Genomic DNA, 27,164 nt, shown 5'->3' on the forward strand with positions numbered 1-27,164 from the left:
ATCTCATACAATTTGAAAATGTATATAAAGCAAAAGGCAGCGTTATTAAACCGTGGATAAGCCACGTTGCAGCAGCGGCCTCTGCCACGGAAAAAGGCAAAGATTCTAACCTCTCAATATGTAACATACTAAAGGTAGCATCACGCATTGAAAGCAAGCGTTGTTTGTCAGTCAAATTAAACGGGGCAAAGAGTGAAGAAACGTTCATGTACGTCCAGGGAACCTTATTATTTTTCAGAGTCTGAAGGGTCCATGCAAATTGCATTATTGACCGTAATTGATTTTGACCATGGTACAATACTGACACTTCATCATGCACAATATCCACAACGGACGACACAATATTATCTAAAGTGTAAATACGGGAGGAAAGCACGTTAATACTATTGTCAACAACTGCAAGCACTTTCTCCAAATTTGCCTGATCAATGGCCCTAAGGCGTGTAGCAGCCTCAATCTGTGATGTTTTCCAAATTTCATTGTAAACTGCATATATCCACCTTTTTGACCTGCCACTAGCCGGACCTTTAATGAAATCATTTAAATCCACGTCTGCATTCAGTTTAGAAAGGTGACTTTTAACTGCAGGTAAAGTAGAATGTTTCAGCCAATTTTGACACAATTTGCCTACAGAATAAGTTGTGACAGTGTGGACTAAGTCAAAACGGGGATCAGACCTAACAGTTTTAAAACCGTCAGAGAAACCTAAGAATCGATGCTGACAAGAATCAGCACCACGGTGCCAAAGCAGCCAACCTTTTGGGTCCAAACTGGAAATGTTAAAAGAAGAATTAGGAAGTAGGTCCTGTAATTCTCTAATGGACAACTGAGTAAAATTACTCCAACCATCATATTCCTCCAAATCCGGGACAGTAGGGGTGTTTAATTTTTTAGAAGTAGCCAATCCAAAGCATGTGGTCTGGGAAATAGTTTCATTCAAAAACAACATATGATTCGGGATGAGACATGCACGGTGCAAAGCCTCTATGCCTTGTACCTGCCAGGCTCTTGAACCCCAGACTGATTTAAGGTCTATTGTTTCCTTCCATACATCGTAGCCTCCAATAACTAATTGATCAAGGAAGGCCTTCGAATGCAACAATTTAGTATCGGTAAGTCTAACCTTGGACATTGGCATTTTTATAAATTTAAAATAAAAGGACTCGGGATTGGACTGGTTAAAGTCAGTGAAATAAGTGTACTTTTTCAGAAAAGTTCCTGAACTGCCTAGTGCAGGCGCTGGGCAATGTTCCCACTGTGTAAAATTAACAGTATCCCTTCGGGATGATGTTTTATGTAAGAAGTGGTTGCCATAATGTTGGTAGCAAAATAAATCACCATAATTAGCAGATTCTAAATATAAATCCTCAGCATCAAAGGCAGCATAATATTGCAAATCAGAAAACAAACTTTCAACTGTATTAACATCCCAGTCATCAGAACGAATGTTTTGTTTCACCACATCCCCCATATTTACTCTAAGTACATTAGGAACTTTAACGACTTCCGTTGGGCCATGAATTTGAAATCGAACCGCATCCCACACAATTCCATCAAGGACGGGCCATGCTGTGATGTTAACCAAAGTTAAGTCTCTTTTCAATGTGTGTGTAGAATGAGATGAGGAAAGCGGGGCCAAAGTTCCATTTAGATGTGTAATGCACGTTCTTTCCTCGACATAGTGTCCATTGATGAGTCGAAAAAAATAAAACACAAAACCATTTGACATAAAGAGGTAAACTGTAAAAAGAATCAGCCAAATGTATGTCCAAGGGGGAACCAAAAAATGTTTTTTAAACAGGCTGGCATAAACTGCAATACGAGAGGGTTTCTTCGAGGCAAGGGAAACAGAGTCAAATGAAAATCTGGATTCCGTGGCTAAACGTGCTTGCAGGTCAGGCATGGACAAATCAGTGGGGTAGGTATAGTCTATCTCATCATTGTCAGTTCCGGGTAAAGTATTTAACAAAGGACTGGAAACAGCAGGTAACTCGATGGCCACTTCAGGCTCAATAATAGAAGCAGTGGGCATAACTGAATTTCTCACAATGGAAGGACATGAAACAGCCGGTGTCATGCTAAGAAGAATCGGCCACTCTGTGTATCTTGACATTGTCAATTGAAATAAACCTGTTTTCCTTACGACCAGGAAGTGGTGGCAAAATGACTGTTCTGGTGCCCTTCACTCCAAGGACTGGAACCGGAGCTCGATAGGAAGGACCAAATTCTTTCTTGTTATCGATCTTCTCTCGAACCAGTTCTCCAACTTGGGGTAGCCAGCCGACCACCGGGATCTGCAACGCATCATCCGATGTGGAGGGCAAATGTTCCTTTGCAAGACTGTCTCTGGTCTTTTGTAGATTCTGTAAAACATTGCAATGTTCATCTGCGTCAAAGGAAGTGGCGCGAACCACACAGTCTAGACCGTCAAGGTCAGGGACGTACATCTTGATGCCAAAGAGCATTTCGTATGGGGTCCGCCCACCCAGAGACCTTCTAGGGAGATTATTAAGAGCACGCTGCACGCCATTGAGGTGGGTAAGCCAGTTTCTGCCAGTGCCTATAACTCGAGCTGTCAATGATTGCTTTAAATCACGGTTCATTCGTTCCACCACACTGTTACCCTCAGGTCTGTAGGGAGACGAAAACTTGACTTGGACCCCCAACGAAGTCATGGCATCCTTATACGCCTTAGAGGCGAAAGCCGGACCCTGATCCGAATGGAAGGTACCACAGGCAAAAATCCCTATAAAGACACGCAAATCTCTAATGACAGTCCGTGAATCAGCGCTGCGACGGGGCCATACCCACACAAAGCGTGTGCATGAGTCAACTGCTGCTAAGATGTACTTATACGCAGTATCAGATGAAAAAGGACCGCAGTGATCCAAATAAACACAACCCAGTGGTTTATTAGAAATGTACAACTGTGTCTGTGGCGGACGCGTAGCAGTTGAAGGTTTAATCTGCTGGCATATGTCACAAAGAAGGACATAATCACGCGTCTGTACAGTCCCCGCCACCAGAAACGTTGTTGTAATTGAGTTACAGTGGCCGAGACGCCCGCATGCGCAGACGCCACACCTTCATGCGCCGCTGTAATCAAGTCAGCCCTGCGATCCGAGTTGGGAATCAGACGTTCTCCAACTCCAGGAATTGTCACAAAAGGAACCTTTTCGGGACTTAAGTGGTATTTGTATTTCGAAGGGAATCCCGAAGGATGTTTACCTCCCTTCTCACAGGCAGCAACTGCTGCCAAGATGTCGCTATCAATCTTAGTTTTAGACCTAGTAATTGCTGCCACTAAGTATGTAGATACTGCTGATTTCGCCGCTTCATCTGCAAGCGAGTTACCGACAGAGTGAACCCCAAGACGCTGATGGCCAAGAGTATGAATTACATAAACGAGTGGTAACTTATCCTTAAGTTCAGCCACTCGAACCCAGATCAATTTATGTTTTATTGTGCTACCCTTGGAATCACGAAAGTCATTCTGAATCCAAAAGAACAAGTTTTCATTGTAAGACTGGACACAGTAGAAAGAATCACTTACAATAAGAGTAGTAACACTAGGATCTGCGTACTCCAACGCAAGTAAAAGAGCACGAAGCTCTGCTAATTGTGCCGTGCAATCTCCAAGCGGCAACGTGTGCACTTCCCTGGATATGAACTCATCGTTCAACATAGCACCGACCACAATGGCGCAAGCGGAAACGTAGGCATGTTTAGAGCCATGCGCAACCTGCGCCGAACCATCAGTGTAAATGATGCAATGGAAGTCCTCCAAAGGTCGCATAGCTAGAGGAGCAGGGTGAACAAACTCATACTGCAAGTACTCCTGCGACCGCAACGAGGCGTAAAAAATAAACGTGACATCCGTGGACGTCAAGGACGCAGCCCACTGAATCCACCGAGGGTGCAAAGCTTTCGAATTAGGTACACTGGCTTTCGTGACTGCCTCCAAGTGAGGACAGGGTGTTACAACCAACATGCGTTTCCCTTGTGACAGAGCCCGTTCCTTAAGAATAGCCATCTGTACAGCTGTTAAAACCTTTTCCACAGTGGGAAACCGCATCTCAGCCTAAGTGTACAAGTGTGACTTGTAAGCAATAGGTACTGTGTCTCCTTCATTAAAAGTGAGGTACGTGAAACCCACTGTCCCTGGTATTATTCTTATCACCAGGTTGGTATGGTTGTCACGAGTCAGTAAGAACTTAGAAGCGAGCAAATCAGCCTGCAAGGATTGCAAAATGGCTGAATGCTCAGGCAGCCAGCATGATTTAGAAAAAGTTGGTTGTATCAAAGCATACAATGGCTTGATACGCTGGGCATATTTCGGAATGTATGTTCTCCCGAAATTTAGGAAACCCAGCAAGGACTGTAATTTTTTCAGTGTAGTAGGAGCGCGCAACTGTGCGCACTTCTCTAAGAAGTGAGGAGCCAAACCTCTACCTTCATTGTTGAGCTCATAGCCCAAAAACAACACTGTGTGTTCAGCAATGTGCGATTTTGCAAAGTTAAATTTGTAACCCATGTCAGCGAAGTTACAAATAACAGAATTTACACGACACAGATGCTCCCAAATATCGTCGTCTGTGAGATATATATCATCCACATACGAACAAGCATCTGGGTCGAGTGCCTCCAGAATAGAGACAATGCGAGCGGTAAATATACCAGGACTATTCTTATAGCCCATTGGTAGACGCCGGAATTGTTTTTGGACCCCAGCGCACGTAAAACTGGTCCATTGGGAGCTAAAGCTGTCCAATCTGTGGGCATAAAAACCGTTGGATATGTCAAGCGTTGTCTTGAAACGCTTTCGCACGAGACTATCCACAAGGGCAGAGCCGTGAGTATTCTGTACTGCACAGTTACGGCAATGCGAGTTTAAATGCCGGTAATCCAAAACCAAACGATATGATCCATCAGGTTTGTTAACAGTAAAAAGGGGATTATTCATCGGTGACACACACGTTTCAATAACTCCCTGATATTCCAATTGTTCAAGGATTTCCGCGACGGAAGATTTTGCTTCACGCCGAATGGGATGTTGAGGCTGCGGCTGAGACCGCAACGGAATTTCGTGGCAAGGCGACAATTTATCCCAACCACATTGGTTACGGTACAGAGCCGGTGCGAGAGCCCGAGCCCACTCTTCTGCAAAATGCTGCGCATGCTCTTTCGAGACAGTGTTCGCGAAACTGGGGAGGATTACCTCCTCCCCTCGCGGCGCCGCGAGCACAAAAGGTGGGGGCCAGTCAGCCTCCGAAAGCAAAATATCATACGTAGAAGACAGATTTTCCCAAAATACCCCTTTAACGGAGCGCTGTATGTCACCTTCAATTAACAGGACAATTTCATAAAGTCTTTCAGGGGGAGCAAGTCTCGTATCTGCTGTTTCTATTACAATGTACACATCAGTCGCTGTCACCCTCAGTAGTGGACGCAGCGCCTCTCTGACTATGGTAATCTCCGCCGCGCTGTCCAGCAAGGTCAGAGCCCACGTCAGATTCCGAAGCCGCGTTCTCACTATCTGTGGCATATCTATGCGCTGTTAAGGCTGCGACTTTCTTTTTCGCAAACTGCGGTCGCTGTGGTGTGGAATCCTCCTGCTTCGCCGCGCCGTCAGTTTGGCGGGGTTGGCCACGTCCCTGCTGGCCACCACGTCCCCGTCCGCCTCCTCCTCCACCGGTCTTCGGGGCCGATGTGTCCTGAAAGGAACGAGGAGAGCGTTGATCAGAACCCTGAAATCGATCAGGTGATTTAATCATCGCACGATCGCGCAAATCATAAACTTTTTCTGTCGGCGCAGGAGCTTGTTTTGCAGGTAAAGAATCCTGAGTCTGCTTATTTTGCTTCCCCTGTGTCTGTTTTTTAGGCCAATTTTGTTTTTTGGACTTGGGCTGGACATCTGACACAGCAGATTGTCCCTGTGGTTGTTTTTTCTCCTTTACTGAAAAATATTTCAGACCTCTACTTGTGCGGCCAATTGTCTTATAAGCGGCCACAACTATCTTCGCTAACTGTCGGGGTTTATCGGCATCGGGCAGAGCAGCCAAAGCATTCGACACCTGAAAGTTCACCGCATCTCCTTTAATATTGGAGAGTATGAGATCACTTACTATCTCAAACGAACCACACAGGCGCATACCCAATTCAACCGCTGCCTCCGGTCCGTGATCATCCTGAACACGTTTAACGATCTCAGGCAGTGCGGTCATAGACTGGGTGCCAAAGCACCTCGTATAAACGGCCGCAAACGTTTTTCCCCAGCTCTCACAGTCAACCAGCTCAGGAGTTAAATCCTTCGGTAAAGTGATCGTCAACATTCTATGTTTATCAGCAGGAGTAGAATTCGGAAACACTGCCTCCAGTTGGTCAAACTTCTCAGCTAGCCAAAAAGGGAAGTCATCGTTATCAACCGGACGTGCACCAAAAACCGAATTTACCATCACCGGATTAAGACGTAAACCGCCCCGATCCGTTGGAACGGCCGCACCCCCCTGGGGACCACCCGGGAGATGTCGACCTATGTATTGCACTAAAGCTCGAATCACGGAAATTGAGACTACATGTAGCCTTCGAATTTCTGCAAGGGTACAAGCCCCGTGATTCGGGTGCTGGGTAAAACCACCCAACGCAGGCCAGTTTGTACCTGGAATTGAGAGTGGACCTAACCTCGCAGCGGACAAAGAGTGGGGGAGGGCGCCATCAAACCAAACTCGATGCTGCCAATGATCAATAGGTATTTCCAGTGCCCTGTACGGTGTATACTCAACCGGTACAGGGGAGGCCGTGTAGGAGTGGAACAAACCAGAATTTGCGTCCACAGCCGGAAACGTAACCCAAGAGTAAAACAATTCAAAAGAGAACGCCGGATCAGCACACACCACTAAAATCACAGCCATTCCATCCACCGGGACTTGGTACGTCTGTAGATGTGTGCGCACCGCTACGCGACTATGTTGCGCAATTGCCACCGCCGCCATGATAACACTGGAAATACGTAAATACAAAGAATACTTTGTAGCACAACTGGGTAGTAATTCGAAGAAACCGTTTTAGAAAGAATCAAGCTTGAAAAAGACCTATCACCATAAATAGGTAGGTTTCACCGACACCCCGTTTTCCGGAAACTGATGTGAAGGGGTTAAGGTTTGAATGATATACTACTCGAGTGTCATGATATAAGACCACCGAAAACGTTGGGCGCCATGTCTCAGGGTTTCTGTTCTCACACAGAACTGTGCACAAAGGATTGGAACCTCGGAGAATTAGGGTGACCCAAAACTCACCTAAGTACCCAACAAACCCCTTACCGAGCTAGCTACAGTGTCTCATTGGTCATAACAAACTCCCAATGTTTAGACAAACCAGAACATGAACTTACAGTACCTCAGGATACGTGGAACTCATGAACACTCTTTCGTTATACTATCATTACAAACCAGAACATGGAGTAAAGAAGAACACATGTGCATTTGAAATGTTTATTTACTAATGCCGTCTTCTCAGGCGCAGTATCTTAGATAATACAAGTAAACATATTATCAATAGCAAAGTTACCAGCATAGTTACTAGTACATAAACAGCGAAAGGTGACAGCATGATAACATGCTGTAAATGAATAAGAGTTAACAACACTTATATCTCACCCTGCCTAACACGCATATTATATTATTAGCTAAGAAGGTCTCTTTGGGTTGTATTAGGGCGGGCCCATACCTTAGTGTCCTAGCATGAAGGAATCACATCAGCATACACCAGCTCTCTCTTCATGTGAACCGCATCAAGAGTGTTATTGTGCCTCAAGCAAAGCAATATAAAACCAGCCTCAAGCCCAAAGTTGGCAGAAGCTGCACTTATGTTATGTCTATGAAGCCGTGAAGATCAGACCTCATAACAAATCCGTATCGTGTTGTTCCTGAAACTTCAGCACTCTCTGTACAGACATAGTTTATTAAGCAAAGCTGATATCAGAGTAATAACATATTATTCTCATGTAAACCACAACGAACTACTAGGGTGAAAGCTAAATCAACAATTAGGTGTCGTGTGCAGAAGTTGCAAAAAGGAAAAATGGCGTTTAAACCTCTAATGAGCCTATGCTAACTTAACACGGGATAAAGATATTCAGTAGCTACATGACACACCCCTTCTTAATCTCCTTTCCTTCTGATCCTGCTCGATCAACTTGTCACTCTTCTTGAATAGATATGAATTGCATCTGATATGTAAATCAACTTGAATAAGGAGACTCCTCTTCATTTTATAATATTGGTTAGTGATACTCCACTGACTCTGTCAGGGGGTGTATCCTTCTCAGATTCTTCCGGGCATACTGGGCTCGGCAGACGAGCCACTCACGGATCCACGGGCCCTAGCGGAGAGTTTTGCTACGTATTATGCAGACTTATACGCCTCCAAAGAATGTTTGCCAGCCGCCATGATTGATCGTTTCTTAACTCACCTCCTGCCCAGGGCTCTATCGGATGCGGTGAGAGAGGAGCTGGAGCTCCCGTTGACAGACGAGGAGCTGGGAGCCACATTAGGGGAACTCCATTCCGGGAAGTATCCGGGGCCCAATGGGTTTCCCAGTGAATTTTTCAAGCGGTATTTCTTGCAGCTGGGGCCTCCTTATCACGCAGTGGTAGAGGAGGCGCAAGACCGTGGCTCTCTCCCCTCGGACTGAAGGCATGCGGAGGTGGTAGTCTTCCACAAACCCGATAGGCCACTGGATCAGCACGCATCATACAGACCCATTTCCCTTTTGAACATGGAGGCCAAAATCTTGGCGAAGGCCCTGGCGAATCGCCTGCTGCCCAATATTGCTGCTCTGGTCCACCCTAACCAGGCTGCCTTTATGCCATAGAGGGCGACTAGGCACAACATTAGGCGGGCACATATAGCAGTGGTGGCCATCCAGCGACTGGGTGCACCGGCGGCGCTGTTAGCAGACTTGGATAGGGCGTTCGACTCCTTTAGCTGGGTATACGTCTTTGAACTATTACACAGGCTGAATTTCGGACCGAAGCTTATATCCTATGTGACTCTTCTGTATACGGACCTCACAACGTCGGTGCGGGTAGCTAACGCAGCCTCCTCCATGTTCTCCATCGGCCGGGGAATGAGACTGGGCTGCCCTCTGTCCCCATATTAGTTTGCCCTCGCAATGGAGCCGCCTGCCGTGTGGGTGCGAATGGACTCGCAGGTGCAGGGCTTTGAATGGGCTCCGGTGTTGTCGGAATGGATTGCATTGTACGCGGACGACGTCTTCTTCCTCACAAAGGTGGATAGAACGGGGCCACGGCTCCTGCGCATAATGCAGATCTTTGCGGAGACCTCTGAATGGTTTATGAATCCCCGCAAATCTACGTTGTGGTTGCTCGGAGGCCGGGAAGGAGTGGGCGTCTGGGCATTGTCGATTCAGCCATATTTAAGATGTAGCGCTTCCCCGTCTTCTTTATCAGTTGCAGAACCACCCTAATCCAATCCCCCCCCCCCCCCCCCCCCCCCCAAATTGGTTCAGGCAAGTAAATGTGGCTCTTGGGCATTTCTTGTGGGAAGGGGAAAAGGTGCGTGTGGCCCTGCGGACATGCTTTCTATCTACCTACTGAGGGGGACTAGCATAGTCTGATATCCTTTCATATTATCAAGCATCTCACATTCTCGTATTGAATGAATGGTGGTATGGCAATCGGGAAGATCCGGCATACGCAGTAGAACGGCGGCTTATAGGAGATCACTCTCTGAACAAGGTATTCTACTTGGCACCACTGCGGGGATCATTACCCTCGGCAGCAGAGGGCATGTTCCAGGTCTGGAGGCAGGCATAGCGTATGATGGGGTGGTGGAACACACAAACGCGGGAGACTCCCATCTGGGATGATGGGCGGTTGCCGCAACTAGCTACCTTGCAGGGATTCCGGGAGTGTGATTGTATAGGGATATCGGTCTTGGGGGATGTCATGAGGGGTTCAATATTGAAATCCTTCCAGGACCTTCAGACGGAATTTCATAATCCAAAGTCCCAATTCTTTAAGTATCTTCAATTCCGGCATGCCCCGTTAACCAGTCTGGTGGGATTGGAGTCTGTAGCGGAGTTTAGCCCCCTGGAGGCCAAAGTCTTTATGGGAGAACACCAGGATCGTAAGATTTCCTGGGTATATCAAAGCCTAGTTATCCACTGCTCCTCCACACTGCAGAAACTCCGGGAGGATTGGGAGGGGGATTTAGGTCCCTTGGAAGAAGAGGACTGGGCGGAGGCCCTGGCAGCGCCGCGTGGTGCGGCCATAGCGGTGCATCTGCGCCTGGTCCAATTTAAATACCTACATAGGGCCTACTACACACGATTGCGTTTATGGAGGGCAGGGCTGATTGCCTATCCTGTGCCTCAGATGTAACCAGTAGGATGGTAAGTTGATGCACACGGTTTGGCAGTGTCTCTCCCTGGATTATTTTTGAAGGTGGGTTTACACTTGTTTGTCGGAGGTTCTGGGCTGGGGTCGACGAAACTAGCTCTACCACACATCATGGAGGGGATAGGCGGCAACATTTACAAACTCCATCTATTATTGTTGGGTCTTACATTAGCAAAAAGGGACATAGCGAGGGCGTGGAAAGCACCGAAGCCCCCTGCAGTAGCCGAATGGAAGAATGGACTGGACTTTTGCATGGCCCTAGAGAAAACCATCTTCATTGCCAGGGGTGCCCTAAAAAAAAATTACATTATGGAAAAGGTGGGCAGACGGTCGGGGGTTACTCCTAGACCCGGTTCCTCTAGTACAGGACCCGCATCTATAGGATTAGGGCTTATTGGGAAGGTCCAGGGAACGGGGTGGGAGTTGGAACCCCGGTGGGTAGCTCTACTGTAATATTCGAATGGTTCTGTCTCGAGTGGGTGTATAGTGCGGTTGGGGGAGGGGGGTGGTTAGATTTTTATTGTATTACCTTTAATGTTTCTTGGATATCATTATGAAGAATGTCAAAGTCAATATTACATGCGCTGATTGTGCAGACGCCTCTGGGTTACAGGGCCCTGCTGTATATGTGCCACTTGACAAATAAAATTTGTAAAAAAAAAAAAAATAGAAGTTCCAGAGATGCCTCAGAGTAGTGCTACTTTAGTAATACACTCACCTGATCAGAAAAGATTAAAACTTCCACCAATGAGCCGAGAGTGCTCCTTGTCTCAGCCCTCCCAAAGACCATATCACTTCAGATTTCTACTGCGTATATTGGGGACTGGAGTCCTAGAACTTTGTTGTCTAAACATGCAGAAAAGTTCTACTTTTACTTCAAAAATTCTTTTAACCTAGCCTTGGGTGGCTTTTGTCAGGCTTCTCCACATCACTTTCTGGATTAGACCTTTTTCCTGATGAGTTATCCTATTCTGTCCACAAAATAACAGTTCTTGCATTTGACGCCTGGTTCGCTGATGGAACTTTTGCAGACGAAGGCCCTCCCTTCGAGGAAGTCTACATTGACTGAACTGTGGACAGTAGGCCCAGCTAAGATGCACGTCCAGGATATTTTGCCAGGGCATACGCCACTCTGTAAAATCCACTTGCTATCACCCGCAGGATTGCTGGAGATGGAGGCCAATGATGATACTCATCCGGATGATCCCTACCGAACAGTTTACAGTCTTGACCAACCAAAAAATAAAATATCTGTATACGGAGGACTAGCAGCGATTTTTTTTCAATGCACGAGGACCTACAATTGTATTTATGATCCATGTGATGTGCTTTATAGACTGTCCAATGCTTGGCCCATGATAAAAGTGCTGCCAGATCTAGTCAAAGAGCTCAAGCGTTTGATAAAACGCTTATACTAGTTTTCCATTCGATTCCAGACTAACAATAATCACCTTGTCAGCAGACACATCCAGTGAACATCCTGGAACCTCAGACAACATGAACATTACTGGATTCTTTCTGCATTGGCTGAAACGGCCGCTCCTGCACTTCAAACGCCTGTACTTCAGGTCCATTGGTTTTCAGAATGCAACGCTCATTGATTCAGCATTGGACCCATGAATGTTGCCAACTCGAGTTTTCGACAAGTGGGAACAGCTGTGCTTGGGTGACAAACTTTATTTCAACTGAAATTTTAGAACAAGAGCCTCCACATGTCCTTCAAGGGGCAGTCGCGATTTGGCAAAGACTTTGATGATGCCCTCCAGAGCATTAAAACTGCTGATCCTGCTAGTTTAATAAAAGCATTGCAACAACTTCATCTTCGTCCATTTTGTGGAGTCAGAGTCGGAGCCTTATCCTATTGAGAATCTTACAAGCCATGCAGGTGTTCAGCCTACCAATCTCCACCGCTGTGTAGACAATACTACGGGCAACATCATCCAACACATTACAGAACACGGTCAGCACAAACCTATTCAACGGCCCCCTCAAGAGACCGAGGGGTAGGCCAAGGAAAATATCAGGACATATACAGACGTTACTAACTAACTACAGACAACGACTACCGCATCAAATAGTTTGCACAATTCAGGCCTAGTAGATGGAAGCTATCTCTGCTTCCTTCAGACAGTGGAAATAAAATCACTACAGGTGCTTTTAAATCATTCAATACGGAGATAAGTTGGAATTCATCCAACAGTTTCCCACCAACAACCGAGAACTAGAAGTTACAGGTAAGTAACATTGTTTTTCTGCACAAGCAGGTTTAACTTCTGCCCATGTTACTGCCATGGTTGCTCATAAATTGTTGATGCAGGAGCTAGCATTAAATGATCTTGAGCCAAACAGTTTGCCACAGTCCTGGAGGCTGGCTCATGATCTGCCTCTTTTCCTTAGGTGGAGTTAGCCTTGTGGGATACAGCAGGACAAGAAGATTATGATCGACTTAGACCCCTCTCCTACCCGGATACAGATGTTATATTGATGTGCTTTTCAATCGATAGCCCTGACAGTTTAGGTAAGTTCATTTCATGAAGTATTTCTTTCTTAATGTATTCCATACATGTTCGTAGACTGCTGGAGAGAGTTCAACCTAGTGCTTTTGTTGGTTATCATTTGAATTTTGTTGATTGACTAACCATTTTATGTTTGAAAGCTTTTGCAGCACTCTAATTTCTTTGTTCCCTTTTTCTTAAAATAAAAGAATGACCTTTTATCATAGGTCATTCCTACTTTATTATGCGTAAATTATTTGTCGATACAAATGAACAGTCGTCAGAGTTAAATCCCTTATCACTACGTAATTTCAGTTCTCAATGTACAAAAAATATTCTGGTGCTTTATCCCAGTGCATTTTCATTATAAACAAGTTATCTGTTCTGCATCATAGGATTTTCGTCGATAGTCATAAACTAGAAGAATTCTGTGCTGACAGTGATCGCTTGAGCAAGAGTTCTTTTCATCACTATATACAAAAAGCGTATAAGTATAGAGAGAGTGGGCTTTGTGGCAACCCTTTCCAGCTATTGGCTTTATTATGTCTCTTCATGCTTTCTGATTGTGTAGATCAGCTGTCCATCAAGCCCATAGCATTTTGAGGATGGTTACTGAAGTTAAGTGGGTCACTTACCATCCTGTTATTCTTGTGTTTTTTTTTTAATGATCATCAGCAGAGCCTTGAAGCTACCAGTGGCCGACCCATAGCAACTGATCTCTCCCATGGAATCTATAACCTCACATAGCTATTGGGGTTGATGATAACATGAGGGTTCCAACAGTTACCCCCAACCTGGATTTCACTCTTGATAACCACTCCTGTAACATGATTTTATAAACCTATCCTTTCTTCAAAAGAAAAGAAAATATGATACTGTGCACAAAGAAATAAAGATCAGTGAGAATTGGAAGAAAAATGCATTATGTAGGTGTGGACTTTAAGGATACTACAGCAAGACCAAAGAATACTATCACAAAACATAATCTTGTAACACTGGTAGGTATCTCTCCCTAGGTTGTCCAGTCAATCTACCCCTATACTTTCTACCATTTCTTGCATCCCCACTTCATCCCTTTCTCACATTCTCTCAAACCATATTGTGGTTCATTCACCATTTCCTCACCCCTCCTCTACATTTATCCACTGCAACCTGCTTTACCTTCCTTACACCCATATTTCCCCATAGCAAATGTACCACCCACACCCTTTCTGCGAATAATGGTAACTCTCCTTCTATTCCATCTTTGTCCATTCTGCAAAACCACATACCCATAAAAACTTGTCCACTTTCAGAGAACTTGAAGATGTATTCATTGCCACTCCTTATCTTCACAACTTGATCTTGGCCAAGTCCCTTGATTTTGCAAACATTCACCTAATCTTTAAAAAATGTTTTACTCCCATTCCCAACCATATTTTATACACTTCGATTCTTCCTAAGCAAGAGCGTCCTCTAACCAAGCTGTGTTTCATTTCTCATGAGAAACTGTAAGCATTCAATTTCCAGTGCATCCTTGAAGGAAAGTGACCCTTTTTGCATGATTACCCCCAATTTTTTGTCAGATACCTAATGCTAACTTGACTGTGTGTGTGCTGGGACCCTGAAAACCAGGCCCCCAGCACCTGTGTTCTTAACCAAAACTGCATTCCGACAATTGGCACACCTCTGGCCCACTTATAGGTCCCTTGCAACAGGTACCAGCGGTACCAGGGGTCTTGAGACCAGAGAAGGTCCCTTAGGGATGCAGCATGTGTTGTTACCCCCAAAGGATCCCACACCTAACACATATACGCTGCCTCTGCAGGCAATGTATTGTAGTGTGGTTAAACTAATAGTCGACATGGCTCATCTCCCTGGATGAAGCAAGTAGTGTAGTCAGTGCACACCCTATTTATACAATGTGAGCCGCGAAAGTATATCAAAGTTAAACCAAAGGTCGCGTGCTGCCTGGTGGGTGGGCGGCCAGCCCGAAAAAATGAACAACAGCTAGTGGAAAACCACTGGTATTACCACTTTGCAACATTCATGACGTTTTTTTAATTATGAAATGATAATGAATTGTATCATTGAGTGATTTGATTTCTTTGATAAATTGTTTGTATCAATTATATCACAAACTTGACAATCACATTGCACTTAAGAATTATACTTTAATTATTGCTGTGCGTCTGGGATACCAGTGGATTTCCACTAGCTGTTGTTCATCTCCCTGGATGCCAGGCCTACACACCACTGCCTTTGACCTAGGTAATCAACTCTCTGGCAGGCCTTACAGACCTAAGGCAGGGTGCACTATACCACAGGTAAGGGCATAGCTGCATGAACAATATGCCCCTACATTGTCTTAGCACATTCTGGGACACTGTGTGCAGTGAAGCCATTTTATAGTACATGGGCTGGGGATTTGTCAACACGAACTCCACAGCACCATGATGGCTTTATTGAAGACTGAGAAGTTTGGTATCAAACTTCTCAGCATAGTAAACCCACACTGATTTCCATGTTAGATTTATTATGAAATGCACGTCGAGGGCAATTTAGAGATGCCCCCTGAAAACGACCGACTTCTAGTGTATTGGCTGACTGGTCTCTGCCAGCCAGCCACCACCAGACCGGTTTCTGACCTCATGGGGTGAAAGCCGTTCTGCTCTCGGAGGTCAAAAATAAATCCTACTCTGAGTGGAGGTGCTTATCACTTCCCCCTAGCAGGAACAGCAACACTTGGCAGTGAGCCTCAACGCCTCCCACCTTGTGTTATGCTGATTTGGGAAGCTTCAACTAGTGGAAATGCCCTCTCCCTGTCCTAACCCCACGTTTTGGCAGCAGGACAGGCAGGAAAATTATATAAGTAGAGTAGGAGTGTCCTCTCACCCTGACAAACACCTAGGGATGCCAAGAGCTGAGGTGAACCGCTTTCTTTAATGTTTTCCATCTTGGTTTGGAGAATTAGGCCCAATAGTAATAGGGATGTGCCCCTTCCCCAAAGGGAGGTAGCAGCCAAAGGGTGTAGTCACTCTAGGGACAGTAGCCATTGGCTACATCCCCTGAACCAGTAAGACCCCTAAATTCAGTATTTAAGGGCTTCCTGGAACCTTGTTCCTCAGATTAGATGACCTACGAAGAAGGACCAAAGAGGTGTGCAGCAGTGGAGAAGAATACAATTGGCTTGGCCTCAGCCCTACCGGCCTAGCTCCTCCTCCAGTAAACCTTCTCCAAGAAACCGGCGTGGTCCGCAGCCAGCAACCTCCAAGAACCCCGGGGACCTGCATTGTCTTCAACAAAGACTCTTTTCTCCTGTGGACACCGTATTTGTCCAGAAAGAAAATACCCTCAGGACTCAAGATCAAGGTGGGTCTGCGACCCCTGCACCACTCTGGACCTGTTGTCCTCGGCCTGAGTCCAGTTGGCCTACTGACCCAGTGAAATCACCCCTACGATCCAGACCTGGGATCCAGCATTGGACGCGTCCTCTGCTAACCTTCTCCACGATGCCTGCAGGCTCAACTTGAAGGGCCCCCCGATCGCAACCGGATCGGGTGTAAGAAACCAGCACCAAAGACATGCCTGCACCCGCAGCTGCCAGGCCTACGAGTGCCCAACTGACATTGTTCCGGCATCCCCCCACTACCCCACTACCCTACTACCCTACTTAACTCTCCAGTCGTTGAATTCCTTCAATCAGTCTTTTGATCCAAACTTGCAGCTGCTTTTCCAACCGAGGACCTCCACTGGTTTCTACAGGGAACCGGACTCCTCCTTTGCACCTGGCTGCCCCTGTGCCACAGGTGGTGCAGTCTCAGTGCTATTTGGTGCCCCCTTCAGTGCTGACCTCCTCCTCCATTCCCTGAGTTCCTGACTTTTGTTCCTTACCTGCAACCGGGGCCTCTTCGAGGTGCCCCCAGCCTCCATAGGAAAACATTGGGCCCACTGACCTCTGCACCTGGCCGCCCCAGTGCTGCTGATGGTGCAGTACTTACCTTGGTCCGGAACTTAACCAATGTTGATCAAAACACCCGGAGACTGAATCTGAAAGCGGTTTATTTACCTGTAAGTTACTCACCTGTCTTTCCTCTCATAGGATTGCATTGGTCTCTCACTGTATTGTGCTCAGTGTTGATCCTAAATACAAAGCATATTTTTCAATATTGAAAAGTATCAAATGCACATGTAAAGTACTGTATTGAGTCTATACAAACCTTTTTGCCAGTAATAACTTGAAAGTATTGCATAATTGAAAAGTCTACTTACCTGTCATGGAGTTCAGCTTGGTTCCTAAATTAAAAGTAACTAAAGTAATATTTTTGAACAAAACATTGGCCTGGAGTAATTCATTGAGTGTGTGTTCCTGCCTTGTATGAGTAAGTGCACCAAATGCATTCACACTACCCTCTGATTAGCCTAACTGTGCAGCCCAGCTACCACTAAATTATGCGTACATGTCATTGTGCTTTATTTATGTGGTGATGCGACACAGCATTGCAAAAGCAAAACACGTATCTTTTTGCTGATTTTGACCAGTCTCTGCAGAAACATCGGCCAAACCAGTAGGTTTGAATTGACAGCCAAAAGGGGAATCCTATTGACCTTGCAAGTGCTTCTCCCTTCTTGCACCTGACATAAATCCACATAGCTAGGCCATATGCCAGTACAAATTCAATACCCTTGATTTCTGTAGAGGCTTTTCTTATGACCAAGGTATTGAAACTCTTGTTCATTTGGTCTTCTCCTTGTAGTTTCTTTTATAGACTTCTATGGCACATGGTCGGGCCACCTTAGCGTGCACCTGCAGCATCGACCCCTTTAGAGCAATATGAAGCGAGGACAGATGTGTTGAAGTAGCTCAGTGGGTACAGATTGATACACTATAACATGTTCAAAATGTTAGCAATGGGTCTTGTAGAACTGTTGCCACATATATGCGTTGCTCTTTTCTTGCTCATTGAGGAGTTATTTTCTTTATTGGCTTTGTGAGACCAATCTAAACATATCTGCTCTGAGCTTTATAATCTTGAAGTTTATTGGGTTCGCGCTCACTGACCATTGTGAATTTAATTCTTAGTTTACTTGAATTTTCACCTAATGGCTGCAGAATACCATCTCAAGTGTGATCACCAGTGAAAACTGCATGGGCATGAAAATGATTTCTTAATTAACCTTTCTGTTTTATACAGAAAACATCCCAGAAAAGTGGACCCCAGAGGTGAAACACTTCTGCCCCAACGTACCCATCATTCTAGTAGGAAACAAGAAAGATCTGAGGAACGATGAACACACACGCCGGGAGCTGGCTAAAATGAAACAGGTAAACCATGGGATTTTATCGCTTTGGTGACAGTACTTCATTATGTGCCTTATTCTGTCCAGACACTTTACAAGCTGTGCGAAATCCTTAGTGGTGGTAGTAGGTTTGATTTCAATCGGTCTTCTTCGCATTCGTGCCTGCTTCAAGGAAATAGTGACTTTCTTCACCTGTGCGCTGCGTACAATATCTCACATTGTTACCCCAACGAGGGTCTGTAAGTCAGAACTTTCAAAGGCCCAGCTCCCACTAGTGTCCTGGTTGCACTCAGATCACTCATCTCTTTTGTGGCTGCAACACAAGTTTCAAATTCCTACAAATCCCATGCAGGTTTCCATAAGGCATAACTTATTGTATAGCATGGTAGGTTCTACCATACACTGGTACATGTGTTGGTATGCGACCCTGTCAGGACCATTAACTCTTTAGAGCTTCACTTTAGCCTGCACAAATGGTAGAAGAGAGAAAAAAACCATACTGATATCATCCAGTACCCACTGTTTAGTTTGGGCCAGTGTTTGTAGGTGGGACCCTCCTGCACACATTTTTAGGGACCGGATTTATTTTTCCTCAACTGACTGATCCAGAGCAAGGGAGAAGAAAATACAAACAGGGGAAAGGAGGAGGAAGAGAAAGATGGAAAAACAGTGACAAAGGGAGAAAGCCGTGAAGAAAAAAACCTGCACGAGTGAGATAGTGGTAAAGAGTGTCTGACGATGAATGAAAGAGGCATGAGGTGAAATCAAGTCTATGCCTCCTTAGTATCCAGCAACCCTGACATTTGGCGTCTGTCTGCATGATTCTGTGACCTCTTTGGGCACGGCACTTATTTCAGAAATCAAGCAATGTTTTTTAATTTAATTTCACAGTTTTATCTAGCCGAATTTGACCCGTATCCTGTAACAGAGCGCTTTACATAGCACCAGTTGCATTACATGAGGACACATTCATTTTTGTTAGGCACGGGGCGATTAAGTGATTTGCCCAGAATCACAGGATGTTCAGCGTCATTGCAGAGACTCGAACCCAGTTCCTCAGATTCGAGGTCAACCGCCCTAGCAGTTAGACCAACTCCTCTCCCCACTGTTGGTACCTCTCAACTACCCTCTCAGTTACAATTTTACCTTTACCAGTATTTGCGGTTCATATTCAGAAATACTTTACTCTGTTTTCCAAATTAAAAACCATAAAAGTTCACATAAATAAGTTTGCATTTAAACATGGTGAATATGTACCCATATAGTTAAACTGTCAAATAACATTTTTAAAATACACTTAATTCCTGTGCAAAATGCTCACGTTGTTTGCATATTAAAATAGCCCTCCATACAATTTGGGTACAGCAAAAACAGACTTCAGAGGAATGTATTTGTTGCAGAAGGGACGCTGGTCTGCACTGCTTAAAATTGATTTTCCGCAATAGTGGCATTAAAATCTGAAAACGTGGTATGTCATAACATTCACAAAACAGAGTAAGCTGCAAAGTACATTGTTGCAATACCCATCACAGGGACAGTTAGTTTGGCCGACCAGTAATTTGCAGGAGGAAAAGAGATAAAACGATGGATTATATGGAGTCTAAAATGAGCCAGCACAAAACTGTGTTGAGGGTTGTAAACTTGTTCTAAATAAGGTTGAATATCATCCACCGGGTTCAGCAGATTGTTTTACCTCACTCATCTTTACACTGTCATTTATCATCCTCAAACTTATTCAGCGGTAATTGTTTATTCTCCGCCTCAGAAATATCATGCAGGGACGCTGGGTCATTAAAAAGGGCTGGTCTTCCCACGCTAACAGAAATCCTTTATATATTTGATCCATGGTATTTTGAGGGACTAGTACTTGGATAGGCAACTAGCAAATATCAGCTTATTTAACAGCGCTTCAGGCTGTGTCCAAATCCTATGCCAGAGTAATATGGGGAAAAATCTGATGCGGTCTTCTAGCAATGGGAGTCCCAGCTCTTTATGGCACACATAGGTAGAAGCACTATCCCCGCCCGCATACACAGCTAAGTAAGTGCATTGATAGAGTGAAACAGAAAAGCAGGTAAGCCTGGGGGGGGGGGGGGGGGGGAGTTATTGTATGTGGATATACACCTCTGATTCATAATTTTAACACACGCCCCCTTCGGTCGCTGACACGAGACCGACGATCTAGCGTTTGGTCCCCCCCCCCCCCCCCCCCCCCGCCCAATACCATTTTGATTGAAATTATCCTCATCTGAGAAAGACCACACAAGGCATAGTTGACAGGATGGACCCTTTTGAGAACTCTCAACAAATCTAGTCGGTCCCGAAGCTACAAGGTAAGGTCCCCACAGTCGTGCTTCCTTGGAGAAGTATTTTCTGATGGTGATAGAGTAACTTTGAAAAACACACAAGATGATGGACGGAATGTTGCACAATGGCAAAACATGTTTTGCCATTGCTGATAGAGCTACTTTGAGCAACCTGAAGTCTAGAGGGGGTGATCCTGCCCCTCTGCTCGTAGGTGTTAGGAGCCAGATTATTTGAAACAACTGTAAGGAATCTGATTCCGCAGACGAAGAGAAACTGTGCTGTTTCCACAACCATTAGAACTATTCTGGCTCTTACTGTTTGGGGTTTATTGTCAGCTAAAGGAGGGGTCCCCTGAAACCCTTTTTTGACCAGTGTTACCTTGGGCTTCCACTGGAAACTGTCTAGGGCCATTCTCTCTACAACTTTGAGACTGATTGGGCTCTTAAGTGGTCACTGGACTCCTGTAACGTAAACTCCTACCCATAGGTTGACCTCAGTGACCAGCCACCTGGGTGTTGCTGGAAGTTGCTTGAAGATGCCTGAGGGTGAGAGTCCTGTTTGGTTAGTGGATCTTTGGGATTTTTGGGACCGCTATTTTTTTTTTTTACATATTTGCATTGTTTATTTTTAGGGGTGCCTACTTTTATTCTAGAGTATTCTTGAAGACTGCAGATTGGTGCCTCCGAGTAAAACCGGAGTACCAGAATTCTTGCCTGTAACGAGTCATTTGAAGCACTTTTTTGTATGAAAGACCTTTGTGGATTGGAACACCCCTTACCTGACGTGAAGGATTCTCCATAGGTTATGGAGATGCCAGAACGTGATAGTAAGCAGACTTCTGAGGCGGAAGCCGGGAGTCAGGGACCAGAATTGTTTTTAGGAACTGTATTGTGTTATTTGATTTAATTTGCACTATTTTGAGATCGTTATTCTGTGAGGCATCTAAAAATCTAAAATTACATAGATCGCTGTGCTGCTACGTTTGAATTTTAAAATATTGCCCTTGCCCCTATCTACTCCTTTGCTTGCCCAGAGAGTCCACGCGGTTCCTTACTGCCGATTTAGGGCACTTTGAACGCGGGACTAGACACGACTCATTTCACCACAGGCGCCATATTGGGCGTACCTCAGGTCAGCTTGCTAGTGTTCAGGGCGATTAGGCCCTGCACTACAAAATGCCCCTCCCAACTCGCACGCGCTGCGGGCGCGTCGATGGCGCGCCGGAGGTGCGCCAGAGGTAAGCCCGTCTGCGCCCGTCCGCGCCAGGCTAAGCTCAGAGCTCAGCACTAGGGCAGTTGACCATCATGTGCCATTCGAATACTCTAAAGAGGCTCTGCTCCAGCTGAGACAACTTGCCCCACCCCTCTGCACACCCTCTATTTTAATGAATGGTCCCATCAACTATTGTCGGCATTGCCCCTTTAGGCTAGCAGCTAATGAACCCTGTCCAGCTCCTTTTACTGTTGTAAATATGGCCCTAGTAAACTGTAGATCATTACTAAAGCACGCGAAGAAATTTATAGGACTTTAGAGGACCTCCAGCTGGAGATCCTCTTTTTAACAGACACTTGGATAGGGCCTGATTCAGACCCAGATATTATAAAATCTCTTCCTCCGGGCTTCCTTATCCAGCATGTCGACCGTTTAAAGGGAAAGGGAGGGGGAATCGCTATAATTTATACAGACTATTTCTCTTGCCGACTCCACGGCAGTCCTCTTTCTGACTGCGAAAATGTTCACTTCACGATCCAGACCTGCGAAAATGTTCACTTCACGATCCAGACCTCCCCATGTAAATCCCTTTCGGGAATTCTTATCTATCGACCTCCAGGTGCTTTGGGACAATTCTGTAGCTCACTCCTGGAAAATTCATTTATCTTGGCCACCACTCTTTCAAATTTTATGATTCTTGGCGATCTAAATATCCATTTTGATAAGGCCGGAGACAAGCTGGCCTTCGAACTGTTATTAGACCTAGCAACCCACCAGCTTCAACTGGAAAATCTCCATCCCACCCACACGTTGGGGCATCTTCTGGACCCTATCTTTTCCAACATCCCAGACCTCAGGATACCTACTCCCATTCCGATACCGTGGTCAGACCACTTTCTCATACCACTTAGTTGGCGGTTCCCTACCATCCATCACCCCAGACCAGCACCCAGTAGACCCACACGCCCTTGTGCTAAACTCGACCCGGAAAAATGGAAGGATATCTTGGAGCTCTCGCCTCCATCGTGCGATTCGAATCCTGTAGCAGTAGATATTGAGTTTTCAACGTGGATTGGAAAGGCATTGGACACAGCATTGCCGAAAAAATCCACCTGCAACCCCCGAGGCAAAATTACCTCGCCCTGGTTTTCCACGGAAGTACGACTGCTAAAAAAACTTTGCAAAAAAAACGAAAGGGCATGGAGAAAGAACTTCGATCCCCTCAAGAAGCTGGAATATAAGAGTATGATCCTCAAGTATAAAAAGGCCCTTAAAACTGCACAGTCCACTTTCTTTGAAGAAAAAATCAGGTTATCTGCTAATTCGTCGAGGGAAACCTTTCAAATATCAAAAACTCTTTTAAAAATTCCTGACCCACCCTCCCCCCCCCCCCCGTAGAGCCATCGGTCAGCCGTTGCAATGAACTAGCCGAGTTTTTTGATTTTAAGATCAAAAAAATTCTTAACTCTCTTCCCTCGCACACTACTGACACCATTGACCCTCAAGACCCGCCTATATCAGCATTTCAGACACCGGAGCTTAAACTGGACCGGTTTGCTCCAATAACAATAGACACACTGTCCTCTGTTTTACAATCAATTAAAAGCGGATCTCCACTTGACCCTGCACCACTGAACATTCTAAAATTAGTGACCCCTACCATCCTTCCCTATATGACGAAATTGATCAACATCTCGCTATGCCATGGCATTGTACCTCCGAGTTGGAAAAAGGCAATTATCAAAGCATTGATTAAAAAACCCAACTTGGACCCCTTTGAATTAAATAATTATCGGCCAATTTCCTTGTTGCCTAGCATCAGCAAAGTTGCTGAAAAATTCATTAATCACCAGCTATCCAACTACCTTGAAGTTAACGGTCTACTTAAACCTTCACAGACGGGATTCAGGCCGGGCCAGAGCACGGAGACCGCAATAATTGCGGTAGTAGAAGAGGCCAGAAAGATCATAGACTCAGGAGGATCAGTGGCAGTGATCCTCCTGGATCTGAGTGCGGCCTTCGATACCGTTAACCATTCTACCCTGGTCCACAGACTTGAGGGTCTGGGCATTTCAGGATCTGCTCTGTCCTGGCTGGAATCCTTTTTGAACGGCCGGTCTTTTCAGGTGGCAGATGGTAATTTCACTTCTAAAATAACACCTATACACTGTGGTGTTCCTCAGGGTTCGTCCCTGAATCCAACTCTTTTTAATGTGTACATGTCCCCCCTTGAGAAGATTGTCATCCCATTTGGTATTAAATTAATAACTTACGCGGATGACACTCAGCTGGTTGTATCCTTAAGTCAGCAGGACCATTCCGCTACCAACCTCTATTCTTGCCTTGGGGACATAACTAAATGGATGGATAGGTCCCATCTGAAATTAAATAGCGACAAGACGGAGGTCTTGGTCCTGGGCAATCAATCACATTGTCGCCCAGAGACCTTGTGGCCTCCCTGCATGGGTCCACCCCCAACCCCAAAGTGTGAAATTAAAAGTCTGGGGAATTGGCTGGATGAAGGCCTTACCTTCACCACCCAAGCCAGAAAAAACGCTGGTACTTGCTACGGCATCCTACGCACCGCCCGAAAAATCGTACCTTTACTTCCCACCCAGTCCCAAAAGTTGCTGATTCAGGGCCTTGTATTGTCCCGTTTGGACTACAGCAATGCCCTGTATCTTGGGGCCCCTAATAAGAGCTCCAGATTGTGCAAAACGCTGCTGCCCGACTTCTCACGGGCAAGAACAGCCGGTGCTCAGCCAAACCAGCCCTCAAGTCACTTCACTGGCTGCCCATTCAAGAAAGGGTGCATTTTAAGGCACTTTGTACCACTCATAAAATCTTGCATGGGAAAGCACCTCCCATTTTAAAGGATCTTGTCGTTCCCTACAAAACCAATAGAACCCTTCGTTCCACACACTTGCATCTGACGTCTATACCTAGGATCAAGAGGGCTCGATCCGGAGGTCGTCTCTTTTCATATAATGCCTCCAAATTGTGGAACGTACTGCCATTACACATCCGGGCCCAGCCCAATTTGCTTTCATTTCGCAAACTTCTTAAAACATGGCTGTTTCCTTAAATATCCTCTTTCATCCTCTCCTGCTTTATCATTAGCGCTGGGACGCTCACGGGCAGCCATGCGCTCTACAAATCTGTAAAATAAATAACATTGGCCATAATACTCGCATGTTAAGCAGAATTCAAATGCCATGCACAAGATATCTGTGGAAACGTTTGGGGCTGGATATTTGGCCCAAGAGATGCTAGAACGATCTAGGCTTCATGTACATTAAATTTTTAAGTGTATATACCAGTTATTGAAATGCTTTTCATGTTTATGAAATTTGGAACTAACTGGAGAGTTACGTTTTATCCAATTGTGTCATGCTGATTCGGAGTCTTTAAAAGCCCTCTTCCTCCTGTTGTAAGCTTTGTCTGTGCACCCTCTCTACCATGAAAGTATGACAGGGAAATAGCAAAGTTCACAAGCTCTGTGGACTGGCTACGACTGAATGGGCAGAGCAATAGCATCATCAGTGGCACTCCATTGCCATGTCTGGTTGAGGTCCATTAGCTTTTCAGGGGATGTCGAGGCCCCTTGTAATGACATGCCATTTGATAGCTCCTGCCTTTTTAGTGAGAAGGCAGACTGTGCGCTCAATTGCTTTAAGGACAGTAGGGCCACCTCCCCACTGGCAGCTGCAGCCTCCAAAACCCTTTAGTTTGCCCTCACCATCACGGGCAACCGGTTGGTGGCAGGATCAGGCACAACTGGCCCGATGGCATTCCATAACCTCAGACAGACGGGAGCTTCAAACTCTCCAGCGGAGTTATACCCTTCCATTCAAAGATACGCCGCCGTCCATGCCACCATCCACAGACTGCTGACGGTGGACCATGTCTCTCTGCTGTGTCAGGAAGTACAGGGACTTTTGTCCAAAGGACCCTGTGCCGGCATCAGAAGTAAGTTGTGGTTGTTATTCCTGCAACTTTCTGGTACCAGAAAAGGATGAAGGCTTCTGCCTGATGCTGGACTTGTGTCCTTACAGCTTCTTCCTAAAGAAGGTGAAATTCAAAATACTCACATTCGCTCAGATCATGTCTGCCCTGGACCCTGAAGACTGGATGGTAGCTTTGGACTTGCATGCTGCCTATTTTACCAAATGGGTCCTGCCAGCACACAGACGTTACCGGAGGTTCACGGTGGGCAACAAACTTTTTCAGCTTGCTGTGCTCCCCTTTGGCCTTACCTTCACCCCTTGGGTGTTCACAATGGTGATGGCATTGGTTGCAGTCCATCTGTGTAGGTCAGGGGTCCCAGTATTCCCCTACCTAGACGACTGGCTGTTGAATACATGTTCAATCCAGGTAATCCTCTCCCACCTCCAGAGTACGGCTGACCTACTGCATTCAATGGTATTCACTATCAACATGCCAAAGTGAAATCAAACACCCTCTCAGAATCTTCCTTTCATTTAGCCTGTTCTGGACACAGCAGTTTCGGTCCTACCTTCCCAAATAGCATAATCAAACTGTGATACTGGAGTTTCAGCCTTTCTACTGGATTTCAGAGGGATGGATTCTGAGACTGTTGGGCCTCATGGCCGCCTGCATCCTTCTTGTGACAGATGCCTTTTGGCATTTGAGGGCTCAGCAGTGGGACCTTAAGTTCCAGTGGGCACAGCATCAGGGGAGTCTCTCCGACCTGGTCCAGATCTCGGAGGGAACTGCAAAAGACCTGCAGTGGTGGCAGTGTGTTGTATTGGGCCGGCTTTGCAGGGTCTGTGCACTTTACCACTACTAACTAGTGCTAAAGTGTTTGGGCTCATTCCCCTAAAACATGGTCAAATTGGCCTATACCTAAATGGCTTATTTCATTTGACTGGAATTCCCTGGTAAAGTGGTATACCAAATACCCAGGGCTGCAAACTAAATGCTACTAGTGGGCCTGCAGCACTGATTGTGCCTCCCACTTTTGTAGCCATTTAAACTATGTCCCAGGTCTGCTATTGCAGCCTGAATTCAGTTTTAAACTGCCATGTCTACTTGGCATTAAAACCCCCTTACCAAGCTTTAAACTCCCCTTCTACTACATAAGTCAACCCAAGGTAGGTCCTTGGTAGCCCATAGGACAGGGTGGTGTGTAATTGAAAGTTTGGACATATACTTTACGTTTTACATGTCCTAGGAATGGGAAAACTCCTAAATTCATATTTCACTTCTAGGAGGCCTACCGTTGCAATTAGATAACATTGTGAATTTCTTATTGCATTTAATAAGCTGCCATTTCCGATTGGGAGAGGTGGCTCTAGGAAGCTGGCTCTGTATACACTATACCAAAGTAAGGTATAGTATGCACAGAGTCCAGTGGATCCACAGAGGCTTTACAGAGGCCAAAGTAGATAATGCGAATTCTCCTTGGTGGTAGTGTGAGCGAGCA

The 27,164-nt window shown here is 45.6% G+C and overlaps 1 protein-coding gene across 1 annotated transcript in view; it reads left to right on the forward strand.

The window, feature by feature from the left end:
- Positions 1–27,164, forward strand: part of RHOA (ras homolog family member A) — a 154,557-nt gene that overhangs the window by 111,876 nt on the left and 15,517 nt on the right. Inside the window, exons 3-4 of the mRNA XM_078661222.1 lie at positions 12,822–12,942; positions 18,094–18,224. Of these exons, the coding sequence (XP_078517348.1) occupies positions 12,822–12,942; positions 18,094–18,224 (252 nt within the window). The remainder of the gene's footprint in view (positions 1–12,821; positions 12,943–18,093; positions 18,225–27,164) is intronic.

This window comes from Lissotriton helveticus, chromosome 9 (assembly GCF_964261635.1).
Source record: "Lissotriton helveticus chromosome 9, aLisHel1.1, whole genome shotgun sequence".
In the NCBI taxonomy this organism is placed as follows: domain Eukaryota; kingdom Metazoa; phylum Chordata; class Amphibia; order Caudata; family Salamandridae; genus Lissotriton; species Lissotriton helveticus.